This window comes from Trachurus trachurus (genome assembly GCF_905171665.1).
Source record: "Trachurus trachurus genome assembly, chromosome: 13".
In the NCBI taxonomy this organism is placed as follows: domain Eukaryota; kingdom Metazoa; phylum Chordata; class Actinopteri; order Carangiformes; family Carangidae; genus Trachurus; species Trachurus trachurus.
The window spans coordinates 29,074,616-29,087,822 of NC_139892.1; the positions used below are offsets into that span (position 1 = coordinate 29,074,616).

General features: G+C 37.8%; 1 protein-coding gene across 1 annotated transcript; it reads left to right on the forward strand.

Annotated features, from left to right (window-relative positions):
* Window positions 1-5,223: 5,223 nt before the first annotated feature.
* Window positions 5,224-11,191, forward strand: LOC310995548 (dehydrogenase/reductase SDR family member 11-like). Its single transcript, XM_083984635.1, has 7 exons — window positions 5,224-5,493; window positions 7,210-7,419; window positions 9,218-9,312; window positions 9,581-9,710; window positions 10,609-10,701; window positions 10,804-10,869; window positions 10,980-11,191. Exons 1-7 carry the CDS (start codon window positions 5,362-5,364, stop codon window positions 11,019-11,021), a joined length of 768 nt encoding a protein of 255 aa, XP_083840761.1. The 5' UTR covers window positions 5,224-5,361; the 3' UTR covers window positions 11,022-11,191.
* Window positions 11,192-13,207: the final 2,016 nt, after the last annotated feature.

Sequence of the window (13,207 nt, forward strand, 5' to 3'; positions counted from 1 at the left end):
AAAATGCCACAATGGGATATTTACTACGAATGCCAAGTCTTAGACACAGTGAGAAATAAGCAGTTTTATGAAAGCAAATGTTTAAACTGACATTTTGTGTCAAAATATATATTTTATATTTTTATATTAGAGTACTGCACTGCTTTTTATGGAAAAACAAAAAAGGGTTATGTAAATAAGCATCTGATTAAATCAGTAATGCCAATATTGCCCGTACTGATCAGGATGCTGAAAAGTGAAAACAGTTCTCCTCATACAATTCTCAGATAATTAATTTATTGCAAGGTTTTAAGGAAATGTACATATTACATTCAGTGAAAAAAGTACAGACAATTCCAAATCATATATACTGTATATATTATTATTATTATATAAAAGAAAATCAGTGTTTAAATTCCATTTCTTATTTGGCTATGTCCACTAAAATCCCAACATGATGTGACTGAATTATATATAATATAGCACTGTATATCCATAAATATGTTACAATATGAACAAACTATTTCAATCATACCTTATGGCAAATGATAGATTTTTTTTAGCCTTAATAATACACTTATAGAGTCTCAGTTTTTTTGCAGACCAGAGTGTATCAAAATAGTATTTGCCTTATACCTTATTTATATTTTCTGTAATTGGCTCATAGTCTTTTCATATGAGGTAATTAAGAGAAAACACCTCTTGTTTATGAGTTTGCAGTTTAAAAAAAATCTGAGCAAAGTTTGTCTAAAGTTTATTATTGAAAGTTTGTTCTGATCATGCTCGTTGATGCAAAAAACTGGAAAGCAGAAAATGAAAATAAACTCTTGAATTTGTACAGTGCTGACCTGCATTTTCTTGAATCCACAATCACCTTCTTGTTTGTCCTGATATACAATTATAATACACTTTTTTTTATTTTAACTTAACTTCATTATTGTGTGTTATCTTTTTATTTTTTGCTAAATAATTAGAATACAAAATTGAATGATATAGCATACAGATATCCAGAGGGTTTTCACAATGGGCCTAAAATTCTTAAAATCCGTCACACTGTTCGTTGATTTCTTCTTTTACATTCCTCTGCAGCCAACAGTGTACTCATCCATAAAGTAGGAAACACTACACTGTGTAGTGAAGTTTAGTAGTGCTTTCTACTTTATGGGTGACAACACTGTACATCAGTATCTTCTGGTCGATCCACCGCAAACACTGAAGTCATGATGGGTTGAATAAAGTCAAATTTTCACAAACAAAATATGACATGAGAACATGCTCAAATACAATCTTATAAGAGAGTAACATGAAGACAGTTTGTCATGATCTGAACCCACAACATCTGACAGTAAAGTTGCTAAAATTATGCTGATACAGGACAAAAAGCTGAATTTTCTGTATATCCTAGTACATTTTGAAGGATGGAAGGATGCGCAAAGATAATAAAAAGAAAACATGATGAAAGTTTTTCGAATAAAGTCACTCACTCACCATCAGAGTCTTACCAGTGTCTGGACTCCACTGAAGAAAGAAAACCCAGAAGTGAACGTGATCTTTTATTAACCCTGCCTGAGCCACGTGGTTAACACAGGAAAAGCTCTAACAGTCGCAAAGTCACATAGTTACACGCAAGATGCAAGGAAGTGTACGCACACGTGCACACACGCACACACACAGTAGTGGGAATAGCATCTGAAACCTAAGTATATACATGCATATACTCATACAATATATGTATATAAATATACAGTATATATATACCCTATATATATATACTGTATACACTTTACCCATAAAGTTGGAATAATTTTGTTTTCAGACACGACCCTCTTTTTATTCCTATTATAGAGTTTAGTTGTTTAGTTTAATATTTTACAGTGATATGTTTGGATATATATGTATATATATACTGTACATATATACAGTATATACAGTATATATATATATACTATATGACCCATATAAATGACCCAGAATAAACTCAAAGACCCTCATAATGCCTCATAGTTAAACTTAATTTTTGAACAGTGTAGCCTACTTTGTTACTTCCCCCACTTACATACATACACACACACACACACACACACACACACACACACACACACACACACACACACACACACACACACACACACACACACACACACACACACACACACACACACACACACACACACACACACACACACACACACAGTCACACATGCAAATTCAAAACCTACACCCTAAGCCCAGGCAGACTGCACCACGGCTGCCAAGCGTGAGCTCATCCCTTTTAAGGTCATACAGTACAGTTATGAGGTGACACCTGCTTTTAAAAAAGAAGTCAGACATCGAGCAGATAGATATTGATCCAAGTAATAATTAATGCGGATGTGCACCAATTATCTCAGGGCAAAGTACCTTTTACTGTTGCAGCATTGAGGTACTGCTGCCTGATGCAGCAACATAATGATAAAAAAGTCAATCAGCAACATAAAAGTAAATTAAGGTAAATCAACAATTTTAGCAGACTTGTTAAACCATGTTTGTATTTATTATGTATGAACGATTTTTGTACCTCACAAATGTATGTTCATTAGCTTAGAACTGTAGTCGGAGAATGCCACCTTACAAGCCCCTGGAGGGTTATTTTTGGCATTTCTCCTTCACATTATTTTGGATTTTATATGTTGTATCTTTTTTAACTTTGATATGTGAAAATAAACAAACAAACAAGCAAACAAACAAACAAACAAACAAATGTGCTCACTTCAGAGATGCTGGAGCTGTTGAATGTTTGATAGCAAAAGGAGTATTACAGTAAGTAATGTGTATGTAAAAGCCATTAAAGTCTAAAACCTTCTGTATAGATTACTGGAAGGGCTTCATATCTCATTTATATTTCTGAGAACTCATTCACGCCTGCATGTTTCTGACAAGGTGTGGGTGGGGGATGGTGGTGCGAGGTTGTTCCCTATCCCAGCAGCAAATGTGCAATATGCTTGCAACAACAGAAACTTCGCAAATAGAAGAGAGACGGGCCTGTGTCCTCTGTTGTCACGACAACCCAAACCTCAGAGTCACACCAAGAGAAATAAGAGGAAGTGGGGGATGGGCGGTGTGCACAAACTGAGAGAGGACGTCCTTGTGAGAAAAAAAAAAAGAAAGAAGTGAAGACAAGCAGACAGTAATGTAGCAGAGAGAAAAAAGTTCAATGTACTGCAAGAGATCAGATACTGAAGATCTTTCAAACAACTCATGCACACACACAAAGGTTGTATTTTTGTGACTTGTGTGTATGTTTATGTGTGTTTGTGACTATAAAATAAGGAAAGAACCTCTGCAGCAAGCCAGCATGACTGTGCATCCTTCAGATTAACTCAGCACTGGTGCACTAGAGGCTGTGTGCTTGCATCAGACATCTATTCCTGTGCAACATGGGATTATATCCAAACAGATCTCCTCGACTACTTAAGGTGATATAGATAGCGTCCGTGTGCCAAAAACACGCACAGCATCTAATGACACCAGTGGGTATTATCCTCACCGGCCTGCTTAGGACTGATTGAATTATGTTTTACCCATGATAATTGATCTCAACAGGAAGCCAGTCTTCTACTTTGTAATAGTAGCTGTGAAATGCACCTTTAAAGTTCTGCAGTTATTTTTTCAATCAAACGTCGTTGAGAGTATTTCGATTAACTATATCTGAACAGTCTGTCTGACTCTGTAAACTCAAGTAAGCACACAAACGCCACAAAAAGCCACTATTCCTGTTTCTGTCCACTCAGAATTTCTCATTACATCATGACTGTGGGTTTTTGGCAAAACTCACAATAAGAGATAAAACTTCCCTATGATTCTCTGAGACAGAAACAGAAAGTCTATCGTCCTTTGTAAAACACTGCCTGCACAGTAGGCTACACTGCCGCCAGAACCTGCTCAGACTTGCTTGGTGCTGCCACCTAATGGATGTTAGCGCAGGTGACAATCCAGTTACAGTCAGGAGAAGAGACATTTTTGAAATAAAAGCAGATGTGAGGACATTTCAAGGGTGAATATTGCCTGAATCTTTCTGGGTTTATACAATGATTGAAATTTGCTCTTACAACAAAGACAAAATCAATTAGCAACAAAAAGAAATTTGTTTATGATCTGCACTGTGGTCTGAATTGTAAAACAACGAGGTTCTTAGCAATACAAACCTCCACATTCAGTTGAATAAATGCAAACATTATAACATGAAATAATGTTAATGAAGAGCTGCCAATCAAAAGGAAAACTAGAATTACTAAGCATGAATCAAATGTATCTTTTGCTTATTCCCTGTTGGTGTAATGTTGAAATGAATGTGTGTAGCCAAAGCCTGGGGCAAAAAAAGATTAATTTTGACATGTACATGTTTTTCATGTATTCTAAAAATACAGGCCCTCTCCCATATTATTTTTAAGCATATGGGAATTTTTTTTTTTTGATACTCCACTCCCTTGGTTGATTAAAAGAATATGTATAAATATTCATGGATTTTCTGTTAAAAATGTTTTATAAGATATTGCCAACCAGGAAGATGCTTAAAATATGGAGAATAACAGATGATGATAAATGTAGATTTTGTGGGGATGAGGAGGAGGACATTATGCATTTATTTTGGTATTTTCCAGATGTTGTTCTTTTTTGGCAGGTGGCACTTTGGTTATTTGAGCGAGGACTTGTTTTGTCATTATCTCACATTAATATTATTTGGGGTTTTCAAGAAGAACAAAATATGTTGTAGCCTACTATTGTGCTGCTTGGCAAAGCCTAAAAAACAAGAAAAATAGTGCAGAGATAAAAAGATGGGATGTTTTGACAATATCAAAAACTTGGGGTGAAGATAGTTTGCTTGTTTGTTTGGGGGGGCGGGGGTTAGTTCTGTCAATGAATGATCAAAAACATGTGTGCAAATAAATAGGCTAATACAGTGGTAATTTAAGCAGTTTGTGGGAGCCTCAGAGTCTGACAGAGTTTTAATCAATGTGTCTGCAGAGAGTCATCTCGCCCAGTGCTCCATCCAGTCCAGGCTGACACGGTTAACAGGATACACCTTGACAGGTTCACAATCATGTGAGGCACGAGGAGAATGAGCTAACTTTAGCTACAGATAGCCTACCAGCCCCGGGCACGGGAATCGAACCCGAAACCTCCTGAAATACTTAATGTTGTGAAATCCCACGTTTGGTTGATGTCTTGAATGCAACAAAGTGACGTAGACGTTGACGAAATTGAACCGCCTCCACCGCGCTGCGTTCAAGACGACCGGACAGTTGCAGCTCTTGGACCGGGCTGCCTGTGCGCGCTCTCCGCTTCCTCTCCCTCTGTTCGTCCCCGTGTTGTGAAGCAGGTTCCCGGTGTGAGGCAGCAGTGATGGACCGCTGGAGAGGCAGAGTTGCTCTGGTGACCGGAGCCTCGGTCGGTATCGGTGCTGCTATAGCCAGGGAGCTGGTCCGGAGCGGGATGAAAGTGGTGGGCTGTGCCAGGGACGTCGATAAAGTACAGGTCAGCTATCAAATTAAAATATATCTCAAAACTTTGGCCAAATAAATGACGAACTTTACAACTTTAGTGTAAACCGATGTGACGCCAGCTGTGACCACCGGGTTAATGGAGTAGGTGTCTATTGGATACTGGACTAGGCTACACTGTTCTATAATGTTAACGTTACTGGTCTGTTACTAGAATATGCTACTGGTCTTTTACTGGTCTATTGGATAGGCTACTGGACTATGCTGTTCTATACCAGCTACTGGTCCATAGGACACCATAAGTAGGACCCGGTTCTGCAGGTAGCCTATGATATTGACTTGAGCTGCAATTTCAAAATTGACTGCAGCCAATGTTAAACCACAGTAAAAGTAAGATAACGTCAGAAGTAGCTAACTGCTATAGAAAGCGTTTTTATCCAAGGAAAACTCATTTTAAATACTTTGTATCACTTAGGCTACACTTAAATAACCTCCAATGCAGGCTTTTTACTTGAAATGTAGCCTAACTAAGATTAAAGGTTAACAAAAGTTAATGTTTAATATTTTTGGAGGCAGCGCTTAATTAGGCTGTTTTCAGCTGTGAGGAGGGGCAGTAGAACATAAAATGATTAGTTTTTCTACAGTGATTACTTTGCCTGAAACACAGACTCTATCCTCTAACATCATAAATGTTTTAAATAAAACATTAACTTTAAAATGAAAGAGGCAGGGATTAAAGTCTAAACACAAAACTAAGTTAATGTCTCTATGATATTTTAGGCTGTCCCAGATGGAGGAATGAATTGTGAATTATAGTTTACATTGTATTTCCCTTTATATCTGGAAAGCACATAGTCATTTTAGCACAATCACACCAATTACTTTACTTCATCTAGAAATGTGAATACACAGTGCTGTATTCACACATTTTTATTTGATCAACAGATTCACAGTATTTTATTAGTGTCAATGAGAGGTCAGGTCAGCCTCTAAAATATTAGGAGGTGGTTTCCAGGTTGTCCATCTGTCCATCCATGCATCTGTCTGTCCCAGTCTCACGGACACAAGATGTCAGTAACGTCTTGGCAGAACTTTTTCAGATTTCCTACGAACATTCACTAGGACTCAAGTATGAAGAGATGAGTGCAACCCGTTTGCAGCTCATTTAAAAAAAGCAGGTCACAACATCAGTTCCCTCCGCTATGTACAGTAGGCAACTAGGCATTGAAAAAGTTGACAAGCCTCCCAGAGGTGGCAACCATAAACGGGTGTACTGTAGCGTGAGGCTTACCATATCTATGCCCTTAAAACTGTCGCCAAATGGCTTGAATGAAGAGTTTGACATTAAGCCATTTTTATGAATAGATTTTGTAAATAAACATTATTATCTTGAAGCCTGATCAGACCTAAGTATTTCTAGCAGACTGATAATGCTCTATTTGTATTTGTTATTTACCTGTGGTTTTATATTATTGGGTTTATGGCTGTGCGTGCACTTTCCTTAATTGCCACTCACAAAATTTCTGCAAAGAAATGTTCTAGTTGTAATTGTTAGCAACAGAAACCAAAGAAAGGATCTGCACACAGAATGAAGCTCCTAGTTATTTGATAAAGACAACGTTTCTACCTGAAAGGTCTTCGTCAGGCTTTAAGGAGAATTGTTAGTAACAGCCCAAATTGAAAATGAGACTCCGTTCACTAATGTGATGATAAAGCTGATTGTCTGACATCTTTTTGGTTTTGATTTCAGAAACTGGCAGCCGAGTGTCAAACATCAGGCCTCAGTGGTGTATTGGTGCCATTGAAGTGTGATCTGACCAACGAGGAGGAGATTCTGTCCATGTTCTCTGTTATCAAAGAGCAGCACAAAGGTGTGGATGTGTGCATCAACAACGCTGGGCTGGCTCATCCAGAGCCGCTGTTAAGTGGCAAAAGCAGTGGCTGGAAGAACATGCTTGATGTAAGAGTGTTTTTATGCCTCCATCCCGGCAACAGACAGAGCAATTATGTGTTTGTGTTGTCAATCTATCAGTAAAACCAAACAAGGGTCTGGCCATTCGAATGAGATTGCCTTGGGGAAACTTTCAGATCCGTCACAAACATTCATCTGGATTCATAAATGAACTGATTTGACCTGACATTCTTGTTAATGTGATATATCAGGAATACTTCAAAAGTGAAAAGCAGTCAACAATGACTGCATTTTATCTCAGTAAAGCTTCAGTTGATAAGATACATCAATCTCCAGAAAACAAATCACACCTGGGAAATCATACAGCAAATGTGACAGGGAATTGAATGGACCCCATATCAACTAAAAATAGGCTGATGCATTTATATATTTTAAAGTGGCCTAAAGGAGCAGTATGTAAGAACGTGGCCAAAATTGTTTCAAAATTCAAAACACAGCAACACGTTGTTCCCCTCCCCTACCCCCCAGACTCCAGGTTGCCAGACAGCGACGCGCTAACCTGCTCTGCTCACTAAAAAGCTAAATATTCATCAACAAACTCACTGTTTTATTGCTCTGACTCACAGTAACTAAGAGCAGAGTTCACGTCACTCAGGTGATCTGCAAGTTATTGTTACATTTCAACGCTCCGACGCTGTGTCTGTGTGTGCAGCGCTGACACACACACACACACACGCACACACACACTGTAACCCCGCATCTACAGGAGCGTGTTATTTACGCCGCCTTACCGCAGAATAAACGGCGTGAGCCACGTTTCTCCTCCACTTTCTGACGGTCAGATCATAAAACATGAGGACCGGAGACAGGCGACCTGACCGGGCCGGACTCATCTCATGAACTGCTCCACACGTTCATTCATTTACCATCGGCTCCATTTCCTCCCTCTTTTCTAACTTTCACTTGGTAATTCTTCCCTTTAGCTTTATCAGCAGCTCAGACTAACTAGGCTACATGCTCACTACAGCAAGCTGTGTATCAAACGACAGAGCGACAAGCCGCTTATTTCTACCGTATTTCTAACCGATAATAGAAAGCAATCTTTTTTTTCGCGATCTCGTTTTATCTCCCAGCCGTAGCTGCAGCTCAGTGGAGGCTTAACTGGCAACCCTGGGAGAGAGCGCTGGGTGGCGACTGGCGACACATGCCAACACATAAATTCAAAACATAAACATGATTTGCGGTCTGCAAAAAACTTTTTTTTAATGCGAATATTCTGGCTGCACTATTGTTGTTGGTGAGTTCAGTATGTTATAATATTATTCCAGAGTCTGTGTGACATATTAGGATGATTTTACGGCCAGTTGCTTTAGATTTCTTACATATTGTACCTTTAATTGTTTCCTTGTGGACAGGAAACAATGGTAACAGGATCAGAATAGAGTTTGTTTTCTTTTGGACAGACATATGAAGGATTGTAGTAATTACCTTGACACGTTTCGACTATCTGCTGTAGTCTTCCTCAGAAGGGTCACATGATGTTTTTGCGATGTGACTTTATCAGCCGATGTTCTGTGTAGGCGTCATCACCGTGGCGGTTTTTTCAAACCTGCTGGGCAGATCACGCCTACTGCTGCCAGATGTTTGTTGGAGGAGAGAGTCCCAGGTGTGTGGGAACATGTAGGCCCCTTCGTCCCTGTTGATGGTCCCCTCCTCCTCTCCTCTCGATGCCTTCTTTGATCCAACAATAGATTATTCAAGTTAGATCATGTCTAGAGGTCATTATCTTCAAGTCATTAACGGGAGACATTTTTATTAACTTTTAACTCTGTTTGTTGTCCTGCAGGTGAATGTTCTTGCATTGTCTATATGCACACGTGAAGCATATCAGTCAATGAAAGAAAGAAATGTTGATGATGGGCACATCATAAACATAAACAGGTACGAAGATGTAGTTCTTGTGAAGAAAAATCCTATGATGATGACGCATTGGGAACTCTTTCTTTTGTCACAATCAACAATAACTTAAATTACTGGTTGACGCATTGATTGTCTGAAAAATATCCAAAGACTGTGAAAAAAGATATATGAAAAATAGAATAGAATAGATCCAAAATATTATTTCAATACCCAAAACAATGTATCTCACGAAATTACTTCAAAATAATGATACATTTTCCTACAACTCGTATATCTTCCTCTGTTGCAGCATGAGTGGACATCGTGTCGTTCAGAATTCTGATGTGCACTTCTACAGCGCCACCAAGTACGCTGTGACAGCCCTGACCGAGGGCCTGAGACAGGAGCTGCGTGAGGCCAACACCCACATCAGAGCCACAGTAAGACTTAATCACTGTCTGTATTTAAAAATAAATAATTTCTACTCTTCACATCCAGTCCTCTGTGTATCTACTACAACAACAACAACAACAACAACAATTGATTCTCTATTAATCGCTCCACTAATTGTTGTGAGAGGGTTTTTGGCAGCTTTCCTCTCTCAGATACTTATACTTAGGTAATTCTCCACCCAGACAGCAGTAGATGAGATCTTATGTTTTTTTTTACTAACATTTTATGCAAAAACCTTCATAATGGCCTTGCAGCATAGTGAATGACTCTCAAGAGCATTATGAAGTTATATCAGTGAAGCAATATAAGTATAAAAACATTTGCCTCTGTATTGAGCAGCCTGGTGGGATTGAGAGTGCATTCAGAAGAGCACAACTTTTTAAGGCACTTGGAGCAAATATCCAAAACCATCAGCAGTTCATACAACTTCTGTATACTAACTTCTATACAACTTCTCCATACAATGACACTGTACAAAGTTTGTGTTTTCAAAGACATTTTACTGTATCTCTCCATGTCCATGTGTTTCCTAGGACTTCCTAGCATAGGAAGTGATTTTAAAAGATGCATACATGTAAATAAGATTAAGGAATGAGTAAAACAAAATTAACCCATAAAATACAATAAGACAAACAACAACAACAAAAAACAATCTCAAGTTGAAGTGAAGTTTTTGGGTCTAGTGTGTTTTGGTGATGAGGTTAGACGTTTTTTCCTACTTGTGTTCAACTTTTCAAAACCAGTGTAGCATTTCACCCTGGTGTTCTTGGCAGACTTCCTTTACCTTGTTGGGTGCAATGACATTCGTAACAACTGACATTCAAAGAAATGCACAGATTTTCATAAAGTTTACCAATATATGGTAATAATACATTATATTTGCAGTGTATTTCTCCTGGTGTAGTGGAGACTGAATTTGCTCTGCGACTCCATGAAAACAATGCTGACAAAGCTGCTGCTGCCTACACTAAATTTCAGGTAAATTATTCGTACATTCCCAGAGTACTATTTATCTAAAATATAAAAAATATCTGAATCATTATAACAGTCCATATTATGTCATTTTCACTTCTCTTGTAGCCTTTGAAAGCGATAGATGTGGCAAATGCTGTCACATACGTCCTTGGTGCCCCTCCCCATGTGCAGGTATGTGTTTTTCTGTCTCATGTGGTGCTGTCTATGGTGACATACCTCGGACCTTTGGACAGTTGTTCTTCTTTTACAACTGAAATATGACCTCCACATATTTTTTTCAGATTGGAGATGTTCAGATGCGACCTGTGGAGCAGACATCATAGTGTTGCACCACATGTGACGGTGTACAGACACATTCTTCATTGGACTCTTTTATGATAAAATGATACAAATGACTTAATCTCATCATGGAATAACTGGTTCAAAATACTGAAGATTGAATTTTGCATTTAACAATGAATTATTAACAATGAATTAAATGTATTTGAATCCAGTTTTATTGTTACACGCAAGGAAATGTGATTTGTAGCCATGCAGTAAACACTTTAACACATGTGGATGCACCAATGACAGTAACAATGTATAGTTACTAACATAAATTAAATATAAAGGAAAGAAAACATTATTATTAAGAATCTAAAAATATGTTTAATTAAATCTTAAAATTCTGATCAAAAGAAATATCCAACACTCTTTCAATAGGTTGGTTTATGACTAAGTATCTGCAAATCTTCCAGGTGTGTTTTCTAATATTCTAATATATAAATAATAGAGCATTGTGGAAAACTTTCATTTTTAAAAGAGACATTTAGGACAAAGTCTCTGATGAATCTAAAACACTATGAACTGTGGGTAATTTCCTTAGCCCCTTACGGTAAGGGGGCATTAACATAGCAATAAGGGCTCATTCACTGACTCATGATCTGACAATGGAACAGCCCTCGCACACTTATGGACTTCCCGTGAACGTGCCTCGAGGTCAGTGAGTCCGTAAGGGGTTGGATTGGAATTGGGCCATAGACTACTGTATATTATATGCAGTAATACTAGAGGTGTGTATGGGCCAGTGCTCTCAAGTATTTCAGGTACTTCATCATGACTCAGTTTGGTGCGGCATGTCTTTACAGCTCTCCATCGTTATAACTGTCAGAAAAATTTACAGGAATTCAAAGTGACCTAATATGTACAAATGACAAATGGAGGTTCCGTTTGTCCAAAGAAGTTACCAAGATTCACAGATTGCTGTGGTTTTTTTTGGTGTGTGTAGTGTAACAGATGAAAAATGCAAGCCCAGGGAACACAAGAGACTGTGACTCCACATGATGTTATGGCCTATAATGATGTGTGGATGCTGAAGAAGAGCCCTGTGTCAAGTCATGAACTGTTACAACACTCACTTCTGCTGAAACATTGCAAACAATAGAAATGTTGGTATCAAGGAAAGCTGAGTTGGATGCGCAGGGGTTAAAAATCAAATGAAATGAAATTAGATTTAGTGGAACGTCACTACATTTAAACAAGCATGTGAAACTGTACCGGGTGATCAAAATCACAGAAACACTTTGATTTTAACTACACGTCACTGAAATAAGATCTTGACAAATCTCAACATTTTATAAACCTGAGCCATGACATGGTTGGCTTTACATGACAATATACTTCTGAAAATCGTTACCAGTTAACTCTATTAATAAACCAGCTGTTTAGATTTTTGCCACTAGAGGTCACAAGTATAACATGAGATGCCTCCAGAATAGCCAGCGGTGGAAGAAGTTGCCAGATCCTTCACTTACATTCAAGTATAAATTGAAATTCATAAGAAAATTTGTGAATGAGGTTGCAAACTCATTTTCAACTAAATGTAACTTGATTATCAAAGGTAAAGAGTAAGGACAGCTGCCTTTATATCAGTGCAGCTAACAGCTGGTTATTGTAAGTCACCAGCGAATCGGTGAAGATCTTTCACCTGCAATGATTAATGATCAACATGTTTAAGCAGAGAGGAGTTTAAATATTTAGGAAATTTTTTTGATCATTTCTTGAGTTTTACTGTCAACACTGAATATATTTCTAAAAAGACAATGCACCATGTAAGCAAGAAATTTTTGGAGCTTGTGTAAGTCTTGTTGAAAGTGTCTTGACATGACATATGCACATGGTATGGTCACCTAGTCCCTAGGGGCTAAGAATAGGAACAAAAATACATATTATATATTTAAATTATGTGTAATTTATTTGTTGTGTTTTTATTGTGACATTATGAAGCCTGAGACGAAGTTCCACATTGTAGACAATAAAGATTATTATTATATTATTGAATTATTAGATTGTCAGTACTGATGAAATAATGTATCACTAACATTTTTGGTCATGATTAGGGTGGTCTATATTAAATAGTTTTGAAATACTCAATATATTAATATGAGAAATGAATATAAATATGTGTACCAGAACATTGTTTTTTCTTTCCTTTCCCTGTTAATCATCTTATAACTGCTCAGATTTATCC

Bases quoted from the DNA above. Each gene is read 5' to 3' on its own strand.
- LOC310995548 (XM_083984635.1), top strand. From the start codon at position 5,362: ATGGACCGCTGGAGAGGCAGAGTTGCTCTGGTGACCGGAGCCTCGGTC. The intron at 7,420-9,217 runs GTAAGAGTGTTT...GTTGTCCTGCAG, and splicing joins GCTGGAAGAACATGCTTGAT to GTGAATGTTCTTGCATTGTC. The intron at 9,313-9,580 runs GTACGAAGATGT...CCTCTGTTGCAG, and splicing joins CACATCATAAACATAAACAG to CATGAGTGGACATCGTGTCG.